Source organism: Xenopus laevis, chromosome 9_10L (genome assembly GCF_017654675.1).
Source record: "Xenopus laevis strain J_2021 chromosome 9_10L, Xenopus_laevis_v10.1, whole genome shotgun sequence".
In the NCBI taxonomy this organism is placed as follows: Eukaryota; Metazoa; Chordata; class Amphibia; order Anura; family Pipidae; genus Xenopus; species Xenopus laevis.
Genome location: NC_054387.1, coordinates 125,525,166 through 125,547,245, shown reverse-complemented (window position 1 = coordinate 125,547,245; position 22,080 = coordinate 125,525,166). Strand labels below are relative to the sequence as shown.

Here is a 22,080-nt window from a genome sequence, read left to right as displayed (position 1 = left end):
TCCATTATAATCAAATAATCCACATTTCTAAAAATGATTTCCTTTTTCTGTGTAATAATAAAACAGTAGCTTGTACTTGATCCCAACTAAGATATAATTAATCCTTATTGGAAGCAAAACCAGCCTATTGGGTTTATTTAATGTTTAAATTAATTTCTAGTAGGCTTAAGGTGCGAAGATCCAAATTACGGAAAGAAGCGTTATATGAGAATACCCAAGGTCCCGAGCATTCTGGATAACAGGTCTCATACCTGTATTCTTTATCAGTTTTAAAATGTATTTAGACAAACGCTCCAAAATTGTCCTTTCTGTTGAGTTTGCCCGTGGCATGAACCAGCCATTGTGATCTCTCATTGGTTCTACAGACTCGCACCTTAAATGACTGTGTGTAATTACATTTCATTGCTGGCAGGTATCACATGGCACAGCTCAATCATTAAAGGACACACACATATATATATATTTATGACAAGCTCCTCACATAACCTAATAATTCCTTATACAGCACCATCCACATAGTGATATACTGTATCCATTCTATCTTTATCCACTTCTAATTCTCATTGGGACCTTATATATATATATATATATATATATATATATATATATATATATATATATATATATATACTGACTTTATCCCACTCCTTGCCCTCTCTCCATATTGTGCTTATATATATAATCAAGACTATCGCTCATTTCCCTCACCAGACTTCTCTGCTGCCCAATTGCCCACAAAGCGTCTTTGAACAGCTTTTATGTATAAACGAGTTGTCAGGTTTAAAGGGGGTTGTTTACCTTCAAACAACTAGTTGGTTTCAGATTGATCACCAGAAATAATTACTTTCCATTTTCTATGTGTCACTGTTTTTCTAATATTGAAGTGTAAAGTGTCTTTTTTTCACCTTCTAAAGCAGCTCTGGGAGGGGGGGGGGGGTCGCCGACTGTTCTATTTGTAAACTGTTCTAAATTGATACATTTACCGGTAGTTGATACATTTCTTATCTTTGTCCCTGCTGAGCAGAATCTCTGGGTTTCATTACAGGCAGCTGTTAGAATTGATACAATAGTTGCTAATACTCCAGAGATGCTGCTGATAGAGTCCTGCAGCGGGTCGGGTACCCACAGGTTACCCACAAAAACCTACGGTACCCTGCAGGTTGCGGGTGGAAGTTCCGGCTGCGGCTATCGACGTGGGTCGGCGGTTCAGCGGGTCGGGCCGCGGGTCTTCTCAATAGCGATTTTTACTCCTTTTTTCTGATCACGCCTACTTCCGATGATGTCACTCCCGGTTTACGACAGCACTTCCTGATTCTTGATGGTCAGCGGGTCGCGGGTCCGGGTTACAGATAAGGTACTTGCGGGTCGGGAAGCGGGTCCAAGCGGGTAAGAATGCGGATTGCAGGTTGGGGTCGGGTATGGGTTCCAAAAAATGGACCCGTGCAGGACTCCAGCTGCTGAGATATGTATCAACTAAATGTTGTAAAATTGTAACAGTTCAGAATCTGCACCTGAATTACTGAGCTGCCAGACTCAAACACCAGAGACATGGACTAGTGATGTGCGGGCCGACCCGAGGCCCCTGGACAAAATGCTCGGGTCGCGGGCGGGTTGAGCTCTTCTCCTGCTCTCCTCGCCCGCGACCTAGTACTGCCGGCTTCCGGCACCGGAATTTATAGACTTCCGCCTGCCCCGCCCCTTGTGTGACGTCACTGCGGGGCGGACACGTGTCTATAAATAAAGGGGAACAGCGGGCGCGGTCAGGTGCAGGTAGGGAGTGGGCGGGTTACGGTCGGGTGCGGGTCGAGAAATTCCCAACCCGCACATCACTGACATGGACATTCAACTTCACTTAGATTTTGGAAAAACAGTACAAAATAAGTAATGGAAAGTAATTGTAGAAAGTCTTTTTTTTCTGGAGAACCATCTGAAAACAACTGAACTGAAAAAAAGTGTTTGGAAGGTGAACAACCCCTTTAACCAAAGCAGCCCCATTTATAATCTCACTGTCACCATTCTGCCTTTTTCAGCAGGATTTGGTTCGGGATTCAGCCTTTTTGACAAGGATCTGGTTCGGGATTAGGCCTTTTTCAAGAGGGTTTAGTTCGGGATTCAGCCTTTTTCAGCAGGATTCGGTCGGGAATTCTGCGTTTTTCAGCAGAATTTGGTTAGGGATTCGTCATTTTTCAGCAGGATTCGGTTCGGAATTCGGCCTTTTTGAGCAGGATTTGGCCGTATCCTTCTGCCTGGCCGAACCAAATCCTATCAAGAATGATAGCCGCTCCAGACTCACCCCTCGTGGGTTTTCTTTCTCCACTCAGTTCCACTCCAGTACCGGGTGCTCAGCCACCAGCGTCCCAACTAAGCCTTATAGAAACAGATAGGCGGCACTCCGGATAAAACGAATAAAGAGAATTTATTCCAACAGTGGATGGATCCACATTGCCTTACGTGTTTCGGGAAAGAATTTGAAATAAGAAATCCGAATAATAATTTGTATATGCAAATTAGGGACGGGGAGGGAAAGTGCGTTTAGTCACGAAACAAGGAAGTAAAAAATGTTTTCCCCTTTCCACCCCTATTTTGCATATGCAAATCAGGATTCGGATTTGGTTTGGTATTTGGCTGAATCTCTCGCAAAGGATTTGGGGGTTCGGCCGAATCCAAAATAGTGGATTCGGTTTATCCCTAGTTATTGCTACTTGTTATTCCTCATCTTTCTATTCAGGCCTTTCTAACAATAACAATACATTTGTAGCCTTACAGAGCATTTGTTTTTAGATGGGGTCAGTGACCCCCATTTGAAAGATGAAAAGAGTGAAAAGAAGAAGGCATATAATTAAAAAATAAATAGCGAAGACCAATTGAAAAGTTGCTTATAATCAGCCATTCTATACTGTGGGGGGTTATTTATCAAAGTCCAAATTTATCTCAATATTTTCTGCTACAAACTCCCATCAACTGCGCTGAGGTTTTTAATGCGTATTTATTATTACATTTTCCCAAAAATTTGCTTTGCGGGGAAAAATTTGATTTTCACAATTTTTTCAGATTTTTCCTCCGAATTTCACTCTTTTTTCGGGTTTTTCACCGAAAACTCTGATTTCTTATGCTTTTTTGCCAGAAAATTCAGAAAACTTCGGGGCATTGCACGAAACCCAGCGCACATCAAGAAACCATAGGGACTTCTCCCATTACATAGTTACATAGTTAGTTACATAGTTAAATTGGGTTGAAAAAAGACAAAGTCCATCAAGTTCAACCCCTCCAAATGAAAACCCAGCATCCATACACACACCCCTCCCTACTTTTAATTAAATTCTATATACCCATACCTATATTAACTATAGAGTTTAGTATCACAATAGCCTTTAATATTATGTCTGTCCAAAAAATCATCCAAGTCCCTCTTATAGTCATTAACTGAATCAGCATCACAACATCACCCGGCAGTGCATTCCACAACCTCACTGTCCTGACTGTGAAGAACCCCCTACGTTGCTTCAAATGAAAGTTCTTTTCTTCTAGTCTGAAGGGGAGGCCTCTGGTACGGTGATCCACTTTATGGGTAAAAAGGTCCCCTGCTATTTGTCTATAATGTCCTCTAATGTACTTGTAAAGTGTAATCATGTCCCCTCGCAAGCGCCTTTTTTCCAGAGAAAACAACCCCAACCTTGACAGTCTACCCTCATAATTTAACTCTTCCTTCCCTCTAACCAATTTAGTTGCACTTAGTCTCTGCACTCTCTCCAGCTCATTTATATCCCTCTTAAGGACTGGAGTCCAAAACTGCCCCCATACTCCAGATGAGGCCTCACCAGGGACCTATAAAGAGGCAGAATTATGTTTTCATCCCTTGAGTTAATGCCCTTTGACTTAAATACAAACCCGACAGGTCTGAGATGCCTGATTTTCAGATTCTGACTTTTCCATCCTCTGGGTTTAATAAATTCAGGAAAATTCGTGATTTTTAAAAGTCCGATTTTAAAAAAAAAAATCAAAATTTTTTTCGTGATTTTTGCATTCGGAGTTTAGAAAATAACCTCCTAAAAGTTAACTTAAAGGTGAACCACCCCTCTGGTATGGCTGCTATTGTGTCCATCGCTTATAACTCTTAAACACTCTGTATAAACAGTCAACAGAAATACCACAAAAAACAGTTTTTATTACAAAAAAACAAACAAATAAAAAAAACCTCATGATATTTTCAGCCGGCACAGAAACAGTTATCAAGCAACAGAAGAGGGGGATAAGGAGACTGCGGTGAGAGTCGAAGGATAGAAAGACAGGCCAGTAGAAGGGGAGACAATGATGGATATCACAATGATGGATATCACAATGATGGATATCACAATGATGGCCGGAGGCTGGAGAATGAAACTGGGAGGCTTAGGTATCCGTGGGACTAAGGAGAAAGTGACACTGTAAGTTTTGTGTTAGAAATACAAAAAGCCTTTGAGAGTGGACAGAATACCTGGCGTCCCAACAACATGGGGACAGAATAAATTGTCGGTGTCTGACTGGAGACAGATGGACTTCTGGGTATAAAGGAAAAGAATGAGAGAAAATGTTCTGTGCCGGGAGGAGGAGGAGGAAAATGTAGAGGATAGGATGGGAAATGTGTGAGAGATAATCCTGTGCTTGGATTGGGATCACGTGACTGGCTGCTAAGTATTGGAGGAATTGGGAATATCTGAGAGATATGCACAGAGTAATAGGCATGGATTCATGGGACAAGGACTTGCACATTGAGGGATGAAATAGAATGTTCAGTCTGGGAATAGATGAACAACAATGTTCAGGGAGGGAGGATCTGAGGTGAAAGGGGTGGTTGAACTATAATTTAACTTTTAGTTACAATGGTCGACTCTAAACTTGTCAACTGGTCTTCATTGTTTATTTTTTACAGTTTTTGAAATATTTGCCGCCTTCTTTCCAGCTTTCAAAAGGGGGTCACTGACCCCATCTAAAAAACAAATGCTCTGTAAGGCTACAAAATGTATTGTTATTGCTACTTTTTATAACTCTTCCTATTCATATTCCAGTCTCTTATTCAAATCAGTGCATGGTTGCTAGGGGAATTTGGACTCCAGCAACCAGATTGTTGAAATTACAAATGTGAGAGCCGCTGAATAAAAAGCTAAATAACTCAAAAACCCACAAATAATAAAAAATGAAAACCGAATGCAAATTGTCTCCCTACATCACTCTCTACATCATACTAAAAGTGAACTCAAAGGTGAACATTCCCTTTAAATGAAAGAGAATATTTAGTGTACTACAGACTGGGATTATATGAAAGTGAATGTTCAGTGAGGGACACTCAAGTGTTTTATAGACTGGGAATAGATGAACAATAATGTTCAGGGAGGGAGGGAGGGGAGTCTAGGATTAAATGAAAGAGAATGTTCAGTGAGGGATACTCGGTATTCTATAGTCTGGGAATAGATGAACAATAATGTTCAGGGGGGAGGGGAGTCTGGGATTAAATGAAAGAGAATGTTCAGTGAGGGATACTCAGTATTCTATAGTCTGGGAATAGATGAACAATAATGTTCAGGGGGGAACGGAGTCTGGGATCAAATGAAAGAGAATGTTCATTGAGGGATACTCAGTATTCTATTGTCTGGGAATAGATGAACAAGAATGTTCAGGGGGGAGGGGAGTCTGGGATTAAATGAAAGAGAATGTTCAGTGAGGGATACTCAGTATTCTATAGTCTGGGAATAGATGAACAATAATGTTCAGGGGGGGAGGGGAGTCTGGGATTAAATGAAAGATAATGTTCAGTGAGGGATACTCAGTATTCTATAGTCTGGGAATAGATGAACAATAATGTTCAGGGGGGAGGGGAGTCTGGGATTAAATGAAAGAGAATGTTCAGTGAGAGATACTCAGTGTTCTATAGTCTGGGAATAGATGAACAATAATGTTCAGGGGGGGAGGGGAGTCTGGGATTAAATGAAAGAGAATGTTCAGTGAGGGATACTCAGTATTCTATAGTCTGGGAATAGATGAACAAGAATGTTCAGGGGGGGAGGGGAGTCTGGGATTAAATGAAAGAGAATGTTCAGTGAGGGATACTCAGTATTCTATAGTCTGGGAATAGATGAACAATAATGTTCAGGGGGGAGGGGAGTCTGGGATTAAATGAAAGAGAATGTTCAGTGAGAGATACTCAGTGTTCTATAGTCTGGGAATAGATGAACAATAATGTTCAGGGAGGGAGGGGAGTCTGGGATTAAATGAAAGAGAATGTTCAGTGAGGGACAGACTGGGATACACTGGAAAGTGTTTAATGTGGGAAAGATTTAGATGTGATGGAAGAGAATGTTCAGTGCAGAACAGGTTAAGTGAAAGTTAGAGAGAACGCTCGGTATCGGAAGTTGGTGAATACATCAATCTTAGGGCCACTGCCAGCTGCTGTGAGAACCTATAAGGAGTAAAAAGAGTGCAAATTAACAAAGAAAAAGGTGTCTCTCACATCCAAAGCCTTGTTGTGCTCTCTCTCTGTCTGTCTCTCTCTGCAGGTGCTGAACTGATTTCCCTTCCTGCACTGCCGCCCCTCACCCCATCCTCTTCCTCTCTTTTTTGCCTTCCCCCCCTCCCCCGACGACCAGGCCCTTTCACTCAGCTAAATAACAATATGTTACAATATATAAGCACAGGGCACTCAGACCCGAGCCTCCAACACTTTCACTCCTACCTTATTTTCCTGCGATGATTCATTGACGCTCAGGGAATAAACACAGCGAGGGGTGCTGGGAATCTGCGCTTTGATCTCCCCATTTATCTGACAGTGATTAACAAATGGGGCCTGGCCAGCACACAGGATCTGGGGAGATATAAAGTGTCAGGAGTGAGAATTAGGAAATATTAGCGATGCAGAAGCAGAGGATCAATAAGATGCGGATAAAGGAGATAGAAGGAGCAGCCACAAGACTAGAAGATACATTTAGTTAAAGGATAAGTTAACCTTAAAGTTAAGTGAATGTAAAGTTGATGAGGGGGCTATTCTAAGCACTTTTGTCATTTACATTCATTATTTATTTTCTTTTTTTAATTCCAAGATATTAAAGGATACATGTACTGTTAATATGAATGAATTGTGTTACAACAGCGCCACCTGCTTGTCAGTTTCCCACCAGTCTGACCACCAAGTAGTCAAGGAAGTTGTCAGGAGAAAGAAAGAGGCTGCTCTGATGTTCTTCTGCTTAGGAATAAAATTAGAAATCTTTCTCAAATCTTTCCTAAGCAGAAGAACATCAGAGCAGCCTCTTTCTTTCCCCTGACAACTTCCTTGACTACTTGGTGGTCAGACTGGTGGGAAAATGACCAGCAGGTGGCGCTGTTGTAACAAAATTCATTCATATTAACAGTACATGTATCCTTTAATATCTTGGAATTAAAGAAAATAAATAATGAATGTGCATTGCAAAAGTGCTTAGACTAGCCCCCTCATCAATTTTACATTTAGTTATTTTTAAGGTTTACTTATCCTTTAATGGAGGGGGATAATGCTCAAAGTAGATGAGGTCCCTTTTAGCAATGGTTAATTGGGAAGACGTGGGTTAGAGGAAGAGGCAGGAGCACACTGGTTGGTGCATAGGGTATGTGGCAAGGCAGGGAGGTCTGTACCTGGGAGGAGGAGAGGGTGGGGTGTTTGCTACATTTGGCCCAAAGCACTGAGAGTTGTGCTGGGTCAGGAGACTGTTGGAAGGGCCGGCACAATTCACTCACCATGTCCTGGTAGAACATGACTTGTTGCTGGCTCTCATTTAATGGAAAAATGGTTGTTGGCGTCATGGAGCGAAGGTGCCAAAGACTCAACTTGGGGCCTCCACCACAAACCTAGGGGTGAGAAACTTAAAATATTAAGGCCTTGTAAACAGAACCCGGACAGTCAGTCAGTCAGAAACTGATGGGCAGCAGCAGGGGTCTCACACACACCCATATGTCTGCCACCCCTGAGGGTCTCAAAGACACATAACATGGCTGCCACTCCTGAGGGTCTCACAGACACACAACATGGCTGCCACCCCTGACGGTATCACAGACACACAACATGGCTCCTGAGGGTCTCACAGACACACAACATGGCTCCTGAGGGTCTCACAGACAAACAACATGGCTCCTGAGAGTCTCACAGACACATAACATGGCTCCTGAGGGTCTCACAGACACACAACATGGCTCTTGAGTGTCTCAAAGACACATAACATGGCTTCCACCCCTAAAGGTCTCACAGACACACAACATGGCTCCTGAGGGTCCTCACAGACACACAACATGGCTGCCACCCCTGAAGGTCTAACAGACACACAACATGGCTCCTGAGGGTCTCACAGACACACAACATGGCTGCCACCCCTGAAGGTATCACAGACACACAACATGGCTCCTGAGGGTCTCACAGACACACAACATGGCTCCTGAGGGTCTCACAGACACACAACATGGCTCCTGAGGGTCTCACAGACAAACAACATGGCTCCTGAGGGTCTCACAGACACAACATGGCTCCTGAGGGTCTCACAGACACACAACATGGCTGCCACCCCTGAAGGTCTCACAGACACACAACATGGCTCCTGAGAGTCTCACAGACACACAACATGGCTCCTGAGGGTCTCACAGACACACAACATGGCTCCTGAGGGTCTCACAGACACACAACATGGCTCCTGAGGGGTTCAGTGATGGCCTAGCAGCCAGTTGGATCTCACATAGAAACTAGGCTAGCAGCCATAGAGTCTTACAGATACAGAAGGGTCTCCTTGAGTATCACAATCACACAAGGCTGACAACTTTTGGACCTCACAGTGACGCATGACCTTGCATATAACTGATACTAGAAACCCTGGCGTCCTACAGACTTAATGTACCTTGGGGGACACCCACCAACCTTACCCTCCAATGTAGGATCTTACCATCCAGTCTGAGTCAGTGGTTAAGCAGCTGATCCATTTCCCATACTGCGGCCGAGCGCATTCCTAGACAGAGCACAGAATGGTGGTTATCAGGTAGCTGCCAGTGCTCAGTATTAGGGCTGCACCGAATCCAGGTTCTGGTTCAGGATTTGGCACGGATTCTGCCTTTTTCAGAAGGATTCGGCCGAATCCTTGTCTCTGGCCGAGCCGAATCCTAATTTGCATATGTAAATGTTCACACTTTTTCCTTTCCTGCCCATAATTTGCATATGCAAATTAGGATTTGGTTCGGCCGAATCTTTCTCAAAGGATTTGGAGATCCCAAATAGTGGATTCGGTGCATCCCTACTCACTATTGAGTATGTAAGAAAGTGTGGTTAGTACCGCTGCTATCCCCACGCTGAGTCTCAAGCTCAGTTCCCACCACAGTGTGGAATTGTATGTTCTCCCCGTGTTTATGTGGCACTTGCAAACCCAACACGCGTGGCAATTAGACAGTAACCATTGCTGGGAATGACTACGCCTGATCTATAAAGCATTGTATAATAGGCTGTCACCGTATAAAGGTGAGTAATAATAAATATCGAGCGGTTACATGAAAACAAAGGCTGGCATCAATACTTTCTTATAACCAGGCTCCCTCACCACCATGAGGTTGAGTTAATGATTGAACTGGAGTAGGAGCGCCCTCTACTGGCCAAGAAGAACAGCAGCAGCTGCAAACAACAGGGCAGCCAGACTGAGTGCATCATGGGTGTTGCACAATCATATATGTAAATCAATAGGGTTTTATGTGAGTGAAGCTGGAACCTCACATTCCTCAGTATTACCTCATACTTGTATACTTCAATCTTGTGAGTCTGCGCGCCATTTCGAAGATCTGCAAGGGGAGGAGACGATGATGATGATTCAGAGAGTTGCAATAAATATTAGAAAACATGATGACGTCACAATTCACACTCTCACCCCAAATCCTGACGGTTCCATCCTCACTGCCGGACACGCACTCCCTTTGCTGCTCCCGCAAGGCCAGGCAGTGAATGTAATCCTCGTGCCCTTCCAGCGTCATCTACGGACCAATGAAAGTGTTAAAGGGCAAGTTCACCGTTATATAAACTTTCTGTATATTTCTAAGGAACTCATTTTTTCAAGGGTTAAATTTCGAATTCATGGGAGTTTTTTTTAAAATCTCCCACGAAATCAAAATTCGACCAATCGAAATATATTAAAAAATCAAAATTTTTTAAACTCGGGTGAATAGGATTGACCTGAAAACTCAAATCGAATTCGAATCAAATTTTAAAAACTCGAATTGAGTTTTTCTCCGGAAAAAAACCTCCCATTGACTTAAACAGCAATTCGGCAGGTTTTAATTGGCGAATAGTCGAAATCGAGGCCAGCGTATGATAAATCTTGAAAATCTAATTTGAATAACTCCCTAGTCGAATTTGACAGTTTTGACTGTAAAAAAGTCGACCCTTGATAAATTTGCCCTTTAACGGCCTGCAGTTGAAAATGCTCTCTGGTTGTCGGGGTCACTATCACACCCAAAAAAAACAAAAGGGGGGGGATAACTATGTATATATTTATTTATATATATATATATATATATATAAAACCTTTCGCCACCCTCATTCAGGTAAAGAATTTCATATAAAACACCGAATCACTTGTACAACCACACATGTCATTTATATTATATCTTGCCCCTGCGGTTTGACCTATGTTGGTAAAACCCAGAACACTTTAAGAGAAAGAATGGGAAATCACAGGTCCTCTATCAAAAGAGCATTTGAGTTGGGTAACTCAGACCTTCCCCTATCTAAACACTTTTTGTTGAAAGGCCATAGATTGCCCACTTTGAGATTTATGGGCATTGATTTAGTGCCTGAACCAAGTAGGGGTGGTGACTGGGACCGTATGTTACTACAAAAATAAGTTTATTGGATAAAAACATTGGATACTGTGGCCCCAAGAGGATTAAATGAATACTGCTCTTTTTCTCCCTTTCTTGATAATAGATAGTAGCAACAGGCTTCTAAATTATTATGTAACTTAAGTCTTGTGTCTTAGCCTTTTTTAATAGGATATATTTTTTGCCACCGCGTTTGGTTTTAACATTTATATGACATGCTTTAAATGTTTTTTAACATTTTATTGGTTTTATAGGTAGCACTTTAAAATATTTATATAATAATGTGTATTTTGTATTTTCTTACAGCCCTAAAAAAAACTTTTTGGAAATCACATGTCAGTTGATTGAAGGTTCACTTAATGATTATCACACACACCTGCAACAGGGGCGTGGCTTGGTGGTGGGTGTATGGTGGGTGAGTCTATAAATTATTTTCACTTGTCTGTTGATGTATCTTGATAAAGGTCCAAGGTGAGGACCGAAACGTCGATCAAATAAAGGACTAACTTTTTCACAATAAACCCTGGTGTGCAGCAGCATCTTTCTTGAGAGTATATATATATATATATATATATATATATATATATATATATATATATATATATATATATACATACATACATACATACATACATATATATATATATATATATATATAGGCACTAGGGTTGCCACCTTTTAAAAAAAATAAAAATACCGGCCAGTGGTGGGGGCGGATAATAAACGGGCGGGTCGTGACGCAAAGGTAGGGGGAGCCGGCGTTCAGTGATGCAAAAAGGGGCGGGGTCACAGGGAAGCACCACAAAAGGGGTGGGGCCACATCGCAGAAGCGAAAGGAAATGTAAGTTTTTACTGGAGGGCAAGGGCTTTTGTAAAGGGTATTACAAATTACCGGCAGCTTCATTGGCGGTAAATTTGTAATACCGGCCCCGGCCCTGGCAGGCTGGGTGGCAACCCTAATAGGCACCCAAAGGTCACCACCTCTTAAAACGGTCACCCCAGGAATTGCCTATACAGAAAATACATCCCTCAGTGGGTCAATGGTATGAGTGTGGCTGGTCACTGTTTGGTGAATTGAACCCCCACAAATAATCTGTGTTTTTGGGTAGTGATAGTGGGTTCAGTGTGACCCTGATGCTGTCAATGGGAAGGGCCTGCTGAAGGGTGCGGGTGTTTTAACAACAAAGCAGTAAACAACACACCCGATATGAAATCAGCCCAGTTCATTCTAGGAAGTAAAACAACTTGTCTTGCAGATTTTATGGTTTTATTATTTTTATGACCGCTCTTACTGTTCACGTTCATTTCTCTCCATTTGGAGGCGGAGTTGTAGCACCGAGGGAGGGCCTGCGGGATGCAAGGGCCACAGAAAGCTCAAGCAGGGCCATATCCAATTCAGCCATGTTTTAGCCAAAACAAAAACCTGAGCATTCTGTGATTATTGGCTACTTTTTTTTTTTTTTTTGTTAGGTCTGGGGCTGTATGTACGGTCGAAGCAGCTTACAGTTAAAGGGGAACTATCATGAAAATGTAATATAAGCTTCATCATACTGAAATAAGAAACTTTCTAAATACAATCAATTAAATATTCTGTACTGTTTCTGAAATAATCAAGTTTATCTTCACTATCCCTCTCTCAGCATCTGTTTCTCTTCATTCTGTCTTCATTCAGTAGTTGGGTGTCAGATGAATGATCCAATATATATTATAGGGGGACTCCTTTTGCCTAGAAGATGTATTAGAGCTCACTCTATTAAACTCACCAGACATCATGTCTCTCTACATGCAGGATTTGTGCAAAAGGCAGTTATTTTGTTACATTTTGTTTGTACTGGAATCAGTTATTTGAGTGAGCTCTAATACATCTGCTAGGAAAGGAGCCCCCCTATAAGATATATTGGATCTAACTGTCAGTGAATATCTGACACCCAATTGCTGCACAAAGACAGAATGAAGAGAAACAGATGCTGAGAGACGAATAGTGAATATAAACTTTATTATTTCAGCAACAACGCAGACTTTTTAATCGATTGTATTTCGTTTCTTACTTCAGTATGCTGAAGCTTATATTACATTTTCATTTTTGCGATAGTTCTCCCTTAAGTTAACTTTTAGTATGTTATAGAATGGCTAATTCTAAGCAACTATTTAATTTAATCCTTCTTTATTCTGAGTTATTTGCCTTCTTCTTCTGACTCTTCCAGCTTTCAAATGGGGAGGGTCTGTAAGGCTACAAATGTATTGCTATTGCTACTTTTTATTACTCATCTTTCTATTCAGGCCTCTCCTATTCATATCCCAGTCTCTTATTCAAACCAATACATGGTTACTAGGGTAATTTGGATCCTGGCAACCAGATTTCTGAAATATTAAACTGCAGAGCTGCTAAATAAAAAGCTAAATAACTCAAAAAACACAAATAATAAAAAATGAAAAACAATTGCAAATGGTCTCAGAATATCCCTCTTTACATCATACTAAACGTTCATTTAAAGGTGAACAACCCCTTTAAAGGAGAAGGAAACCCTAAAAATAAATAGGCCATATTTTATATAGTGATCTAATTGCACGAGGCTAAAGTGTCAATAGGCTTGTCAATAGCAGCAATGATCCAGGACTTCAAACTTGTCACAGGGGGTCACCATCTTGGAAAGTGTCTGTGACACTCACATGCTCAGTGGGCTCTGATTGGCTGTTGAGAAGCTAAGCTTAGGGCTCGTCACTAATTATCCAGCAGAAAATGAGCTTCCCTGGCTGTAATATAAGCTGATGCTACAGGTTTGCTGATTATTAAATGCTGATGCTAATTGCACTGGTTTCTGTGCTGCCATGTAGTAATTATCTGTTTTAATTACTAATCAGCCTTATATTGTGACATTTCTATTCTATGTGTACTGTATATTGTGAGTGGGTCCCTAAGCTCAGTAAGTGACAGCAGCACAGAGCATGTGCAGTAAATCAGCAGAAAAGAAGATGGGGAGCTACTGGGGCATCTTTGGAGACACAGATCTTTACTGCTAAAGGGCTGTGGTTGCCTTGGGCTGGTACAGAAGCACAAAACACCATATACAACATTTATAGTTACTTCTTTGGTTAGGCTTTAGTTCTCCTTGAAGTTGAATAGTCTCGCCTACAAACCCACATCCTCATACTTACTGTAAAGGTTCCACTCTCCAGGTCCATAGAGTGAATGTTGTTAGTTCCCCCGGCAAGGAGCAATGAGTTATCCTGAGGGGAAAAGAAAGGAAAGAGCAATGTGACAAACTAAATCAAAATGTGAGAAATAAGCAGCAGTGCATTCCATGGAGGAGCTGGCGGGGGGCATTTTAGAAGTATAAAAGGAAAGCTATTTATATAAAAGATGGATAGGGTATAGGTTGTACCGGGCAATGAAGAGGGTAGGTGCTATAAGGTGGTCTGTACGTGGAGCCAATGGGTAGTTATCTTAGTATGGAGTTTATCTGGGTGATATGTAGATGTGAGTAGATTATGGCTTTTTATATATAAGTGGAGGCTGGTGAGAAGTGCAGGTCATTAGAGGGGTGAGTTAGTGTGAAGAGGGGAAGGGTGGAGGCTGGGGAGGTGTAACTGGAAGGTTATTCATGAATAATGAGGTCTGGAAAGTGCATTGGGAACTTAAAGGGCACGTCAAATCCCAAAATAAATTTGTGCCTAATAGGAAACATAATTCTAATCAACTTTGCAAAATATATTTATTAAACATTTCCAGTGCTTTTAAAATGATGTGTAATAACAATTGCTATTGAAAGCAGCATTTGCTTAACTCCTGGTTGTTACTGTCCAAACCATGTTGCAAAAGTCTTGGCTCCCCAGCAGCAAAGACAGGTCTGTTAATCAGCTGCCTTGTCTTACGTTAGACATCAGGGCAGAGACTAGAAAGAAAGAAATGTCTTCAACAGCAATACTTATACTAGGGATGCACTGAATCCCCTAAAGTAGAACCCCCATTTTACATCCCCTGATTTTAAGTTTTCCCTCATTTCACATTGTTGTTTTGTTGTCCCACCTATATATTGTGCATAATACATTTCCCTGATTTTACACCATTTTGTTCTGGTCCCCTGAAAAACGTAAAATGGGGGTTCAACTGTATTTTGGAATCCTTTGGGAAAGATTCGGCTGAATACCGAATCCTTATATGCAAATTAGGGGTGGGAAGGGGAAAACATTTTTTTTACTTGTTTTGTGACAAAAAGTCACGAGATTTCCCTCCTCGCCCTAATTTGGATTCGGGAATCGGTTCGGCCGGGCAGAAGGATTCGGCCGAATCCTGCTGAAAAAGGCCGAATCCTGAACCGAATCCTGGATTCGGTGTATCCCTAACATATACAAATAACTTAAAAACCAAAGAACATTTGTAATGAATGTTGCAAAGATGCTTAGAATTATTGTTTTCTTTTATTAGGCAAAAAAATTTTTTTTGGGTTGACGTTTCCTTTAATAAAAGGGGAGAGTGGTGGGGGTCTCACTTTCTCATTCAGGATCATGCTGTTGATTTCTGGAGTCTCTAAATTGCTTCTGAAAGAAACAAAAGGATCAGCAAACAACAATACTTGCAAGTTGTACCTGAGCAACATCACAGACTCACCCCCGGCTCACCTGTTGGGGATACAGCGAGTCCATAACTGGGTACAGCCCTGGAGGAGAGATACGTTACATCATAAGTACGTCCGGAGGGCGTTGATACATGGACCTGTAACACAATGGAGTGATAATGGGCTGCTCCTACCTTCTTATGGATATCGTTCCAGTTCCATCCCTTCACCTCATTTCCTCCTGAGCTGATCAGGTGACGCTCGGTGGAGGTTAGGCTGTAAATGGGCCCCAAATGTGCTACAAGAGGAGAGACACGGGTCACTTTACTGATTCCATTCCATCAGATTGTAGAAGAAACCTGAATGTGTGCAGTAAATTTCACCCTTCATTTACTGCTGTGGATAGGAATTGTCAGACGGTCCCTAACTGCTCTGCAGGGAAACAATCATACTTATGAACAGCAGGGGGAGCCCCCGCCTTACTTCCCAGCCATGCAGCTTTGTTTGTTTCCCTGTGTAGAGATTTGTATTGGATTTTATTTTTGTCTTTACATTCCCTTTACTGTTTCCAACTCCAGCTGCAGGGACAAAGATCATGGAGCCAGATTTAAACAGATAAACTGGGATTCTATTTGGAGGATTATTTTGCTGCAGCCACTGGTTCTGCAGAGTTGGAGAAAGTTTGTATTAAACAATACAAAAACTATAAAATCCACATTAGATGACATGACAACACAGGACCCAGTGCAGTCTGTATATTCTGATTATTAATCAGTCTTGTTGTATTGGCTTCTGGCAGATATTATTTGACTTGTGCTGTTTTGATCATTTATGATGATCCCTAAGCAGCCCAGACCACACTGAGCATGTGCATAGTCTTGGTCTTGCAAAGATGTATAACAAAGTTACAAGATGGTGACCCCCTGTGGCCAACTTTGAAAGCATAAAACATTTGTTTGATTAGGCTTATGGTGCATATTCTATTTTATACTTTACTTCCCCTTTAAAGCAATCTAATGTATCAGCCTATACCACTGATTCAGGGAGAGAATTCCACATCTTTACTCACAATTTTAAGTAAAAATTTGAATGTCTAATATTCGATTGAATAGTCCCGACCCAAAAATTTGTCAGGAAGGCAATGAACATATTCAAATGGTTCAACGGACTTCTGCCATTAACTTGTACATGAACTCAGCAGATGGCAAATATTCGAATTAGAACCGTTTCCATGGGCGAGCTGTGATAAATCTCACATTCGAATTGGGGGATTAAAATTCTAATGTGTGAATTTTGACACGAAAAAAAAAAATTCAAAATTTACTATTCGACCTTTAATAAATCTGCCCCTTAATATCTTGTATCGACCTGCCGCTATAGTCTCCACCAGGGCATCATTTAATTATTAACTGCACTTAGCTATAGGGATGCACCAAATCCAGGATTCGGATCCAGCTGAAAATGCAAATTAGGGGCGGGGAGGTAAATCGCGTGACTTTTTATCACAAAACAAGGAAGTAAAAAATTTTTTCCCCTTCCCACCCTAATCTGCATATGCAAATTAGTAGGGATGCACCGAATCCATTATTTTGGATTCGGCCGAACCCCCGAATCCTTCGCGAGAGATTCAGCCGAATACCAAACCAAATCCGAATCCTAATTTGCATATGCAAATTAGGGGTGGGAAGGGGAAAACATTTTTTACTTCCTTTTTTTGTGACAAAAAGTCATGTGATTTCCCTCCACACCCCGCATATGCAAATTAGGATTCGGGTTCAGTTCGGCCGTGCAGAAGGATTAGGCCGAATCCTGCTGAAAAAGGCCGAATCGGATTCGGTTTTGTATTCGGCCGAATCTTTCGCAAAGGATTCGTGAATTCGGTGCATCCCTACTTAGATATAAAGCAAAAGAATGGGGGATAAAAGATTAAGAAATGCGTTTTCTTCTCTCCTCATACCTTTAGTCTTTAAGGGGTCGCTCACCTTTGAAGCCACTTTTAGAATGACGTAGAGAGTGATATTTTGAGACAATCATTATTATTTACAGTGTTTGAGTTATTTTGCTTTTTATTCGGCAGCTCTCCAGTTTGCAATTTCAGCCATCTGGTTGCTAAGGTCCAAATGACCTTAGCAACCATGCATTGATTTGAATAAGAGACTGGAATATGAATAGGAGAGGCCTGAATAGAAAGATGAGGAATAAAAAGTAACAATAGCAATACATTTGTAGCCTTACAGGGCATTTCTTTTTTAGATGGGGGTCAGTGACCCCCATTTGAAAGCTGAAAAAGAGTCAGCAGATAATTTAAAAAAACTATAAAAAAATAAATAATGAAGACCAATTGAAAAGTTGCTTAGAACTGGCAATTCTATGACATGCTAAAAGTTAGCAACCTTTATTAAAAGGGACGGCTTGTTTTCGGCGTGACAAAAGCTCACCTTGGAACACTGCAACCGGCTGTTTGCTCAGCTCTTTGGCCTCTGAACTCAAAGCGGCAGAAAGACTGCGGGGAGGGACGACAAGGAGAAATATAAGAGACTGTGAGACGGACAAAATGCAAAGCTCCTTCTGAGACTCGCTGGGCCTTACCTGAAAACTCCAATCTGACCCAAGTTGTTTCCAGCCACTAAGAATTTCCCACACGGGGAGAAGCACTGGCTGAAAACTGTCATATGGAGAAGCTCCAGGGAGCGCGAGATGTCGGTCTGTGGGGGAGAAACACAAAAGAAAAGTATATTAAGATGTTTTTAAAGGTACCGCACTACATGTCTATGAACATATGGACATAACAAGCTCCCTATGATAGTATGTAGTATAGTGTGATGTAGAGAGGGATATTCTGAGACAATTTGCAGTTGGTTTTCATTTTTTATTATTTGTGGTTTTTGACTTATTTAGCTTTTTATTCAGCAGCTCTGCAGTTTGCAGTTTCTGCTAGGGTCAAATTTACTATAGCAATACTGCATCGGTTTAAATAAGAGACTGGAATATGAATAGGAGAGGACTGAATAGAAAGATGAGTAATAAAAAGTAGCAATAACAATAAATGTGTAGCCTTACAGGGCATTTGTTTTATAGATGGGGTCAGTGACCCTCCCCATTTGAAATCTGGAAAGAGTCAGAAGGTGATAAATAACTCAAAAATGAAGGACTTCAAACTTGTCACGGGGGGTCACCAGTTTGCCACTTCAGCAATCTGGTTGCTAGGATCCAAATTCCCCTAGCAACCATGCATTGATCTGAATAAGAGACTGGAATATGAACAGGAGAGGCCTGAATAGAAAGATGAGTAATAAAAAGTAGCAATAACAATATATTTGTAGCCTTACAGAGCATTTGTTTTTTTAGATGGGGTCAGTGACCCCCTTTTGAAAGCTGGAAAGAGTCAGAGGAAGAAGGGAAATATCGTGAAACCCCCATTTTACATCCCCTGATTTTAAGGTTTCCCTCATTTTACATAGTTGTTTTCTGGCCCCACCTATATATTGTGCACAATACATTTCCCCGATTTTACATTTTTCCTGGATTTTACACCCCCTGAGATTTTTCCCCTGAAAAACGTAAAATTCTATTTTAATTCAAAAACTATAAAAAGAAAAAAATGAAGGCCAGTTAAAAAGTTGCTTAACATTAGCCATTCTATCACATACTAAGGGGCAGATATATCAAGGGTCGAATTTCGAAGTTAAAAATACTTCGAAATTTGACCAACGAATTGAAATACTTCGAATATCGAACTCGAAGTTTTTTCATCGAACTTGGGTATCCGGCGGTCGAAGTAAAATCGTTCGATTCGAAGGATTTCAGCAATCGGTCGAACGATTTTACCTTGGCTTCCAAAAATTTAGAGAAATGCTCTAGAAGGTCCCCATAGGCTAACATTGCACTTCGGCAGGTTTAATTTGGCGAAATATTGAAGTCGAGGTTTTTTTTAAAGTGACAGTACTTTGATTATCGAATGGTCGAATATTCGAACGATTTTACCTCTAATCAAATTCAAAGTCGAAGCCGTAGTATCCTATTCGACGGTCGAAGTATCCAAAAAAATGACTGAATTTTTTTACTTTGAAAATTCCCTCGAATTCACTTCGACCCTTGATAAATCTGCCCCTAAGAGTTAACTTAAAGAATCTAACCAAACTGGTATACATTTGTTTAATTAAATATTGCCTAATGGCACATACAACTAAAAAAGTACATTATTATGAAAATGGTTCATTTACTTGAAGCAGGGTTGTTTTATGCAATATATTTTTATATATATCATTTGGGGGGTATAGTTTTCCTTTAAAGGTGAAGCACCCCTTTAAAAATGTAAAGGTGTAAGGCAAACCCGGGCTTAGTTTTGGGGCGCCTCTGTGGTACTCCGCAACACAATTAGCAAAGCAAATGGGGCTATCAGGCACTCAATGGAATCCACCAGGGCTAAAGCAAATAAAGTAAAAATAATATTTATTTGTAGAATTTAAAATGTACACATCTCTATGGGCCCTATGTGTTTCGTGCCCTAATGGCACTTAGTCATGGGCTCAATCCGTGGCACCCCAGCCTGCGCAATCTTAATGACATGGGACACGCCAGGGAACTGCTGTAATTAATAGAACAGGAGGACAGCCATTTACAAGAAATTCAGCCTTGTGTTATATAATTGATGTTGATCCACTCCCTTAGCCACAGGTTTGGACTGGAGCACCCACATCCCACATTCCCACCCATGTTATATAGTTTATATAAACAAGCTGCTGTGTAGTCATGGGGGCAGCCATTCAAGCACAGGATACACAGTAGATAACAGATAAGTACTACTATAGTTTATATAAACAAGCTGCTGTGTAGCCATGGGGGCAGCCATTCAAGCACAGGATACACAGTAGATAACAGATAAGTACTACTATAGTTTATATAAACAAGCTGCTGTGTAGCCATGGGGCAGCCATTCAAGCACAGGATACACAGTAGATAACAGATGAGTACTACTATAGTTTATATAAACAAGCTGCTGTGTAGCCATGGGGGCAGCCATTCAAGCACAGGATACACAGTAGATAACAGATAAGTACTACTATAGTTTATATAAACAAGCTGCTGTGTAGCCATGGGGGCAGCCATTCAAGCACAGGATACACAGTAGATAACAGATAAGTACTACTATAGTTTATATAAACAAGCTGATGTGTAGCCATGGGGGCAGCCATTCAAGCACAGGAGATAACAGATAGGTAATGAAGTATCCTATTGTATACTACAGAGCTTATCTGTTATCTACTGTGTACCCTGTGCTTGAATGGCTGCCCCCATGGCTACACAGCAGCTTGTTTATATAAACTATAGTAGTACTTATCTGTTATCTACTGTGTATCCTGTGCTTGAATGGCTGCCCCCATGGCTACACAGCAGCTTGTTTTTATAAACTATAGTAGTATTTCTGAAGCAAACACACCAGTTGTACCAGTGCAGATTATATTATAATTACTTTAAAACACTTTCATTTTCTGGTGTTACAGTTCCTTTAAATGAGCAGCAAAGTGTAAGCTCTTATGGGCAGCTTCTCCTATTGGGAAAGGTAACGTAGACTTCTGACAGGATCTTCTGACTTGGCTGATAGATCTGTGGACATTTCTCGTGCAGATATTGGTCAGACAGGTCAGTGAGAGGAGCAGCAGCATTTATCAGCCCAGCACGTACTGACACCTTTATGGAGATATTCGGATTCTAAGACAATTTGCAGTTGGTCCCCCTGTTTGTGATTGTCGTAGCTTTTGGATTTCCCATTTGAGATAGCGAGTCTTTTCTGGTTGCTAGGGTCACTGTTACCCTAGCAACCAGGCAGTGGGCCTGCAGCACGAGTAGGAGAGGAGCCAGTATAAAAGCCACACATGGAAGCTGCTCTCTGAACGCCATTGGTCCCATTTACTTTAGACAAAGGCCATTCCTCAATAAAACATAAATAAGACCAACTGCAAATTGTCTCAGAGCTCTGAAGCCCACGTCAAACTAACCGGCAGTTGCCCTTTAAGCACAGACATGTGAGGACACCGGGAAACACAATACAATCACCCTCGGATCGGATTCTTTGCTGTTCCGACTGAATGAACTACATATCCCAGCATGCCCCATACTGCCAGCTGTAGCTCTAGAACAGCAAAAGAGTCGCACGGTCAGATCCCGAGACATTTCTATCCATCCCCCCCATCCGTTCACCTCAGCGTTAGTCAACATGACGTCACGTGCTCCTGCCGCTCGATTCCCGGGAGTGGAGACGCAGGAAAGTGACGTTGCACCAAAGCGCGCAGGATGTTGGGACGTGTAGTCCGGCGGGCGGAAAACGGGAGGTGACGTCAACCATCCGCCTCTCTGATTGGCCAGTGAACTTCCACCTCCCGAGCGCTGGTCACGTGGGACTTCCCGCACGCTGGGAACGCACGGAACGTACAGCACGCAACTGTGTGTGGAGTGGCGCAGCGAAGTGTCGGTGCGAGGCCGCGGAAGCGCAAGCGGTAAAGCAGCCCGGAGTCCCGGGAAGGGTCACTCTAAGGCGGAGGTGAGAGGCGTTTGAGGGCGGCGGGTGGTCGATTGGTGGAAATGGCGGGGGAGAAGGGTAGGGGGGAAGCCTTTATTAACGCCGATAAAAATGGAGGAAAGTAAACGTGGGGCGGAACAGGAAACTTGGCTCCGCCGG

General features: G+C 41.8%; 2 protein-coding genes across 5 annotated transcripts in view; one reads left to right on the top strand and one right to left on the bottom strand.

Annotated features, from left to right (window-relative positions):
- Nucleotides 1-4,145: 4,145 nt before the first annotated feature.
- Nucleotides 4,146-21,937, bottom strand: thoc6.L (THO complex 6 L homeolog). Of its 3 annotated transcripts, NM_001096372.1 has the most exon segments (14): nucleotides 4,146-5,505; nucleotides 5,690-6,433; nucleotides 6,707-6,835; nucleotides 7,741-7,851; nucleotides 8,931-8,993; nucleotides 9,761-9,810; nucleotides 9,897-9,999; nucleotides 14,002-14,073; nucleotides 15,336-15,384; nucleotides 15,466-15,503; nucleotides 15,596-15,699; nucleotides 17,840-17,904; nucleotides 17,991-18,106; nucleotides 21,603-21,937. In NM_001096372.1, coding segments are annotated over 13 exon segments (1,002 nt in total). In that variant the 5' UTR covers nucleotides 21,621-21,937; the 3' UTR covers nucleotides 4,146-5,505; nucleotides 5,690-6,349.
- The window catches only part of srrm2.L (serine/arginine repetitive matrix 2 L homeolog), a 33,641-nt gene continuing 33,363 nt past the window's right edge, over nucleotides 21,803-22,080 (top strand). For both annotated transcript variants that reach the window (XM_018236738.2, XM_018236737.2), the window contains exon 1: nucleotides 21,803-21,942. The gene's annotated coding sequence lies outside the window, so the exon portion shown is untranslated. The remainder of the gene's footprint in view (nucleotides 21,943-22,080) is intronic.

Bases quoted from the DNA above. Each gene is read 5' to 3' on its own strand.
- thoc6.L (XM_041575756.1), bottom strand. The intron at 17,905-17,990 runs GTAAGGCCCAGC...CCCTCCCCGCAG, and splicing joins GGTCAGATTGGAGTTTTCAG to TCTTTCTGCCGCTTTGAGTT. The intron at 6,836-7,740 runs GTGAGTGAATTG...ATATCTCCCCAG, and splicing joins TCATGTTCTACCAGGACATG to ATCCTGTGTGCTGGCCAGGC.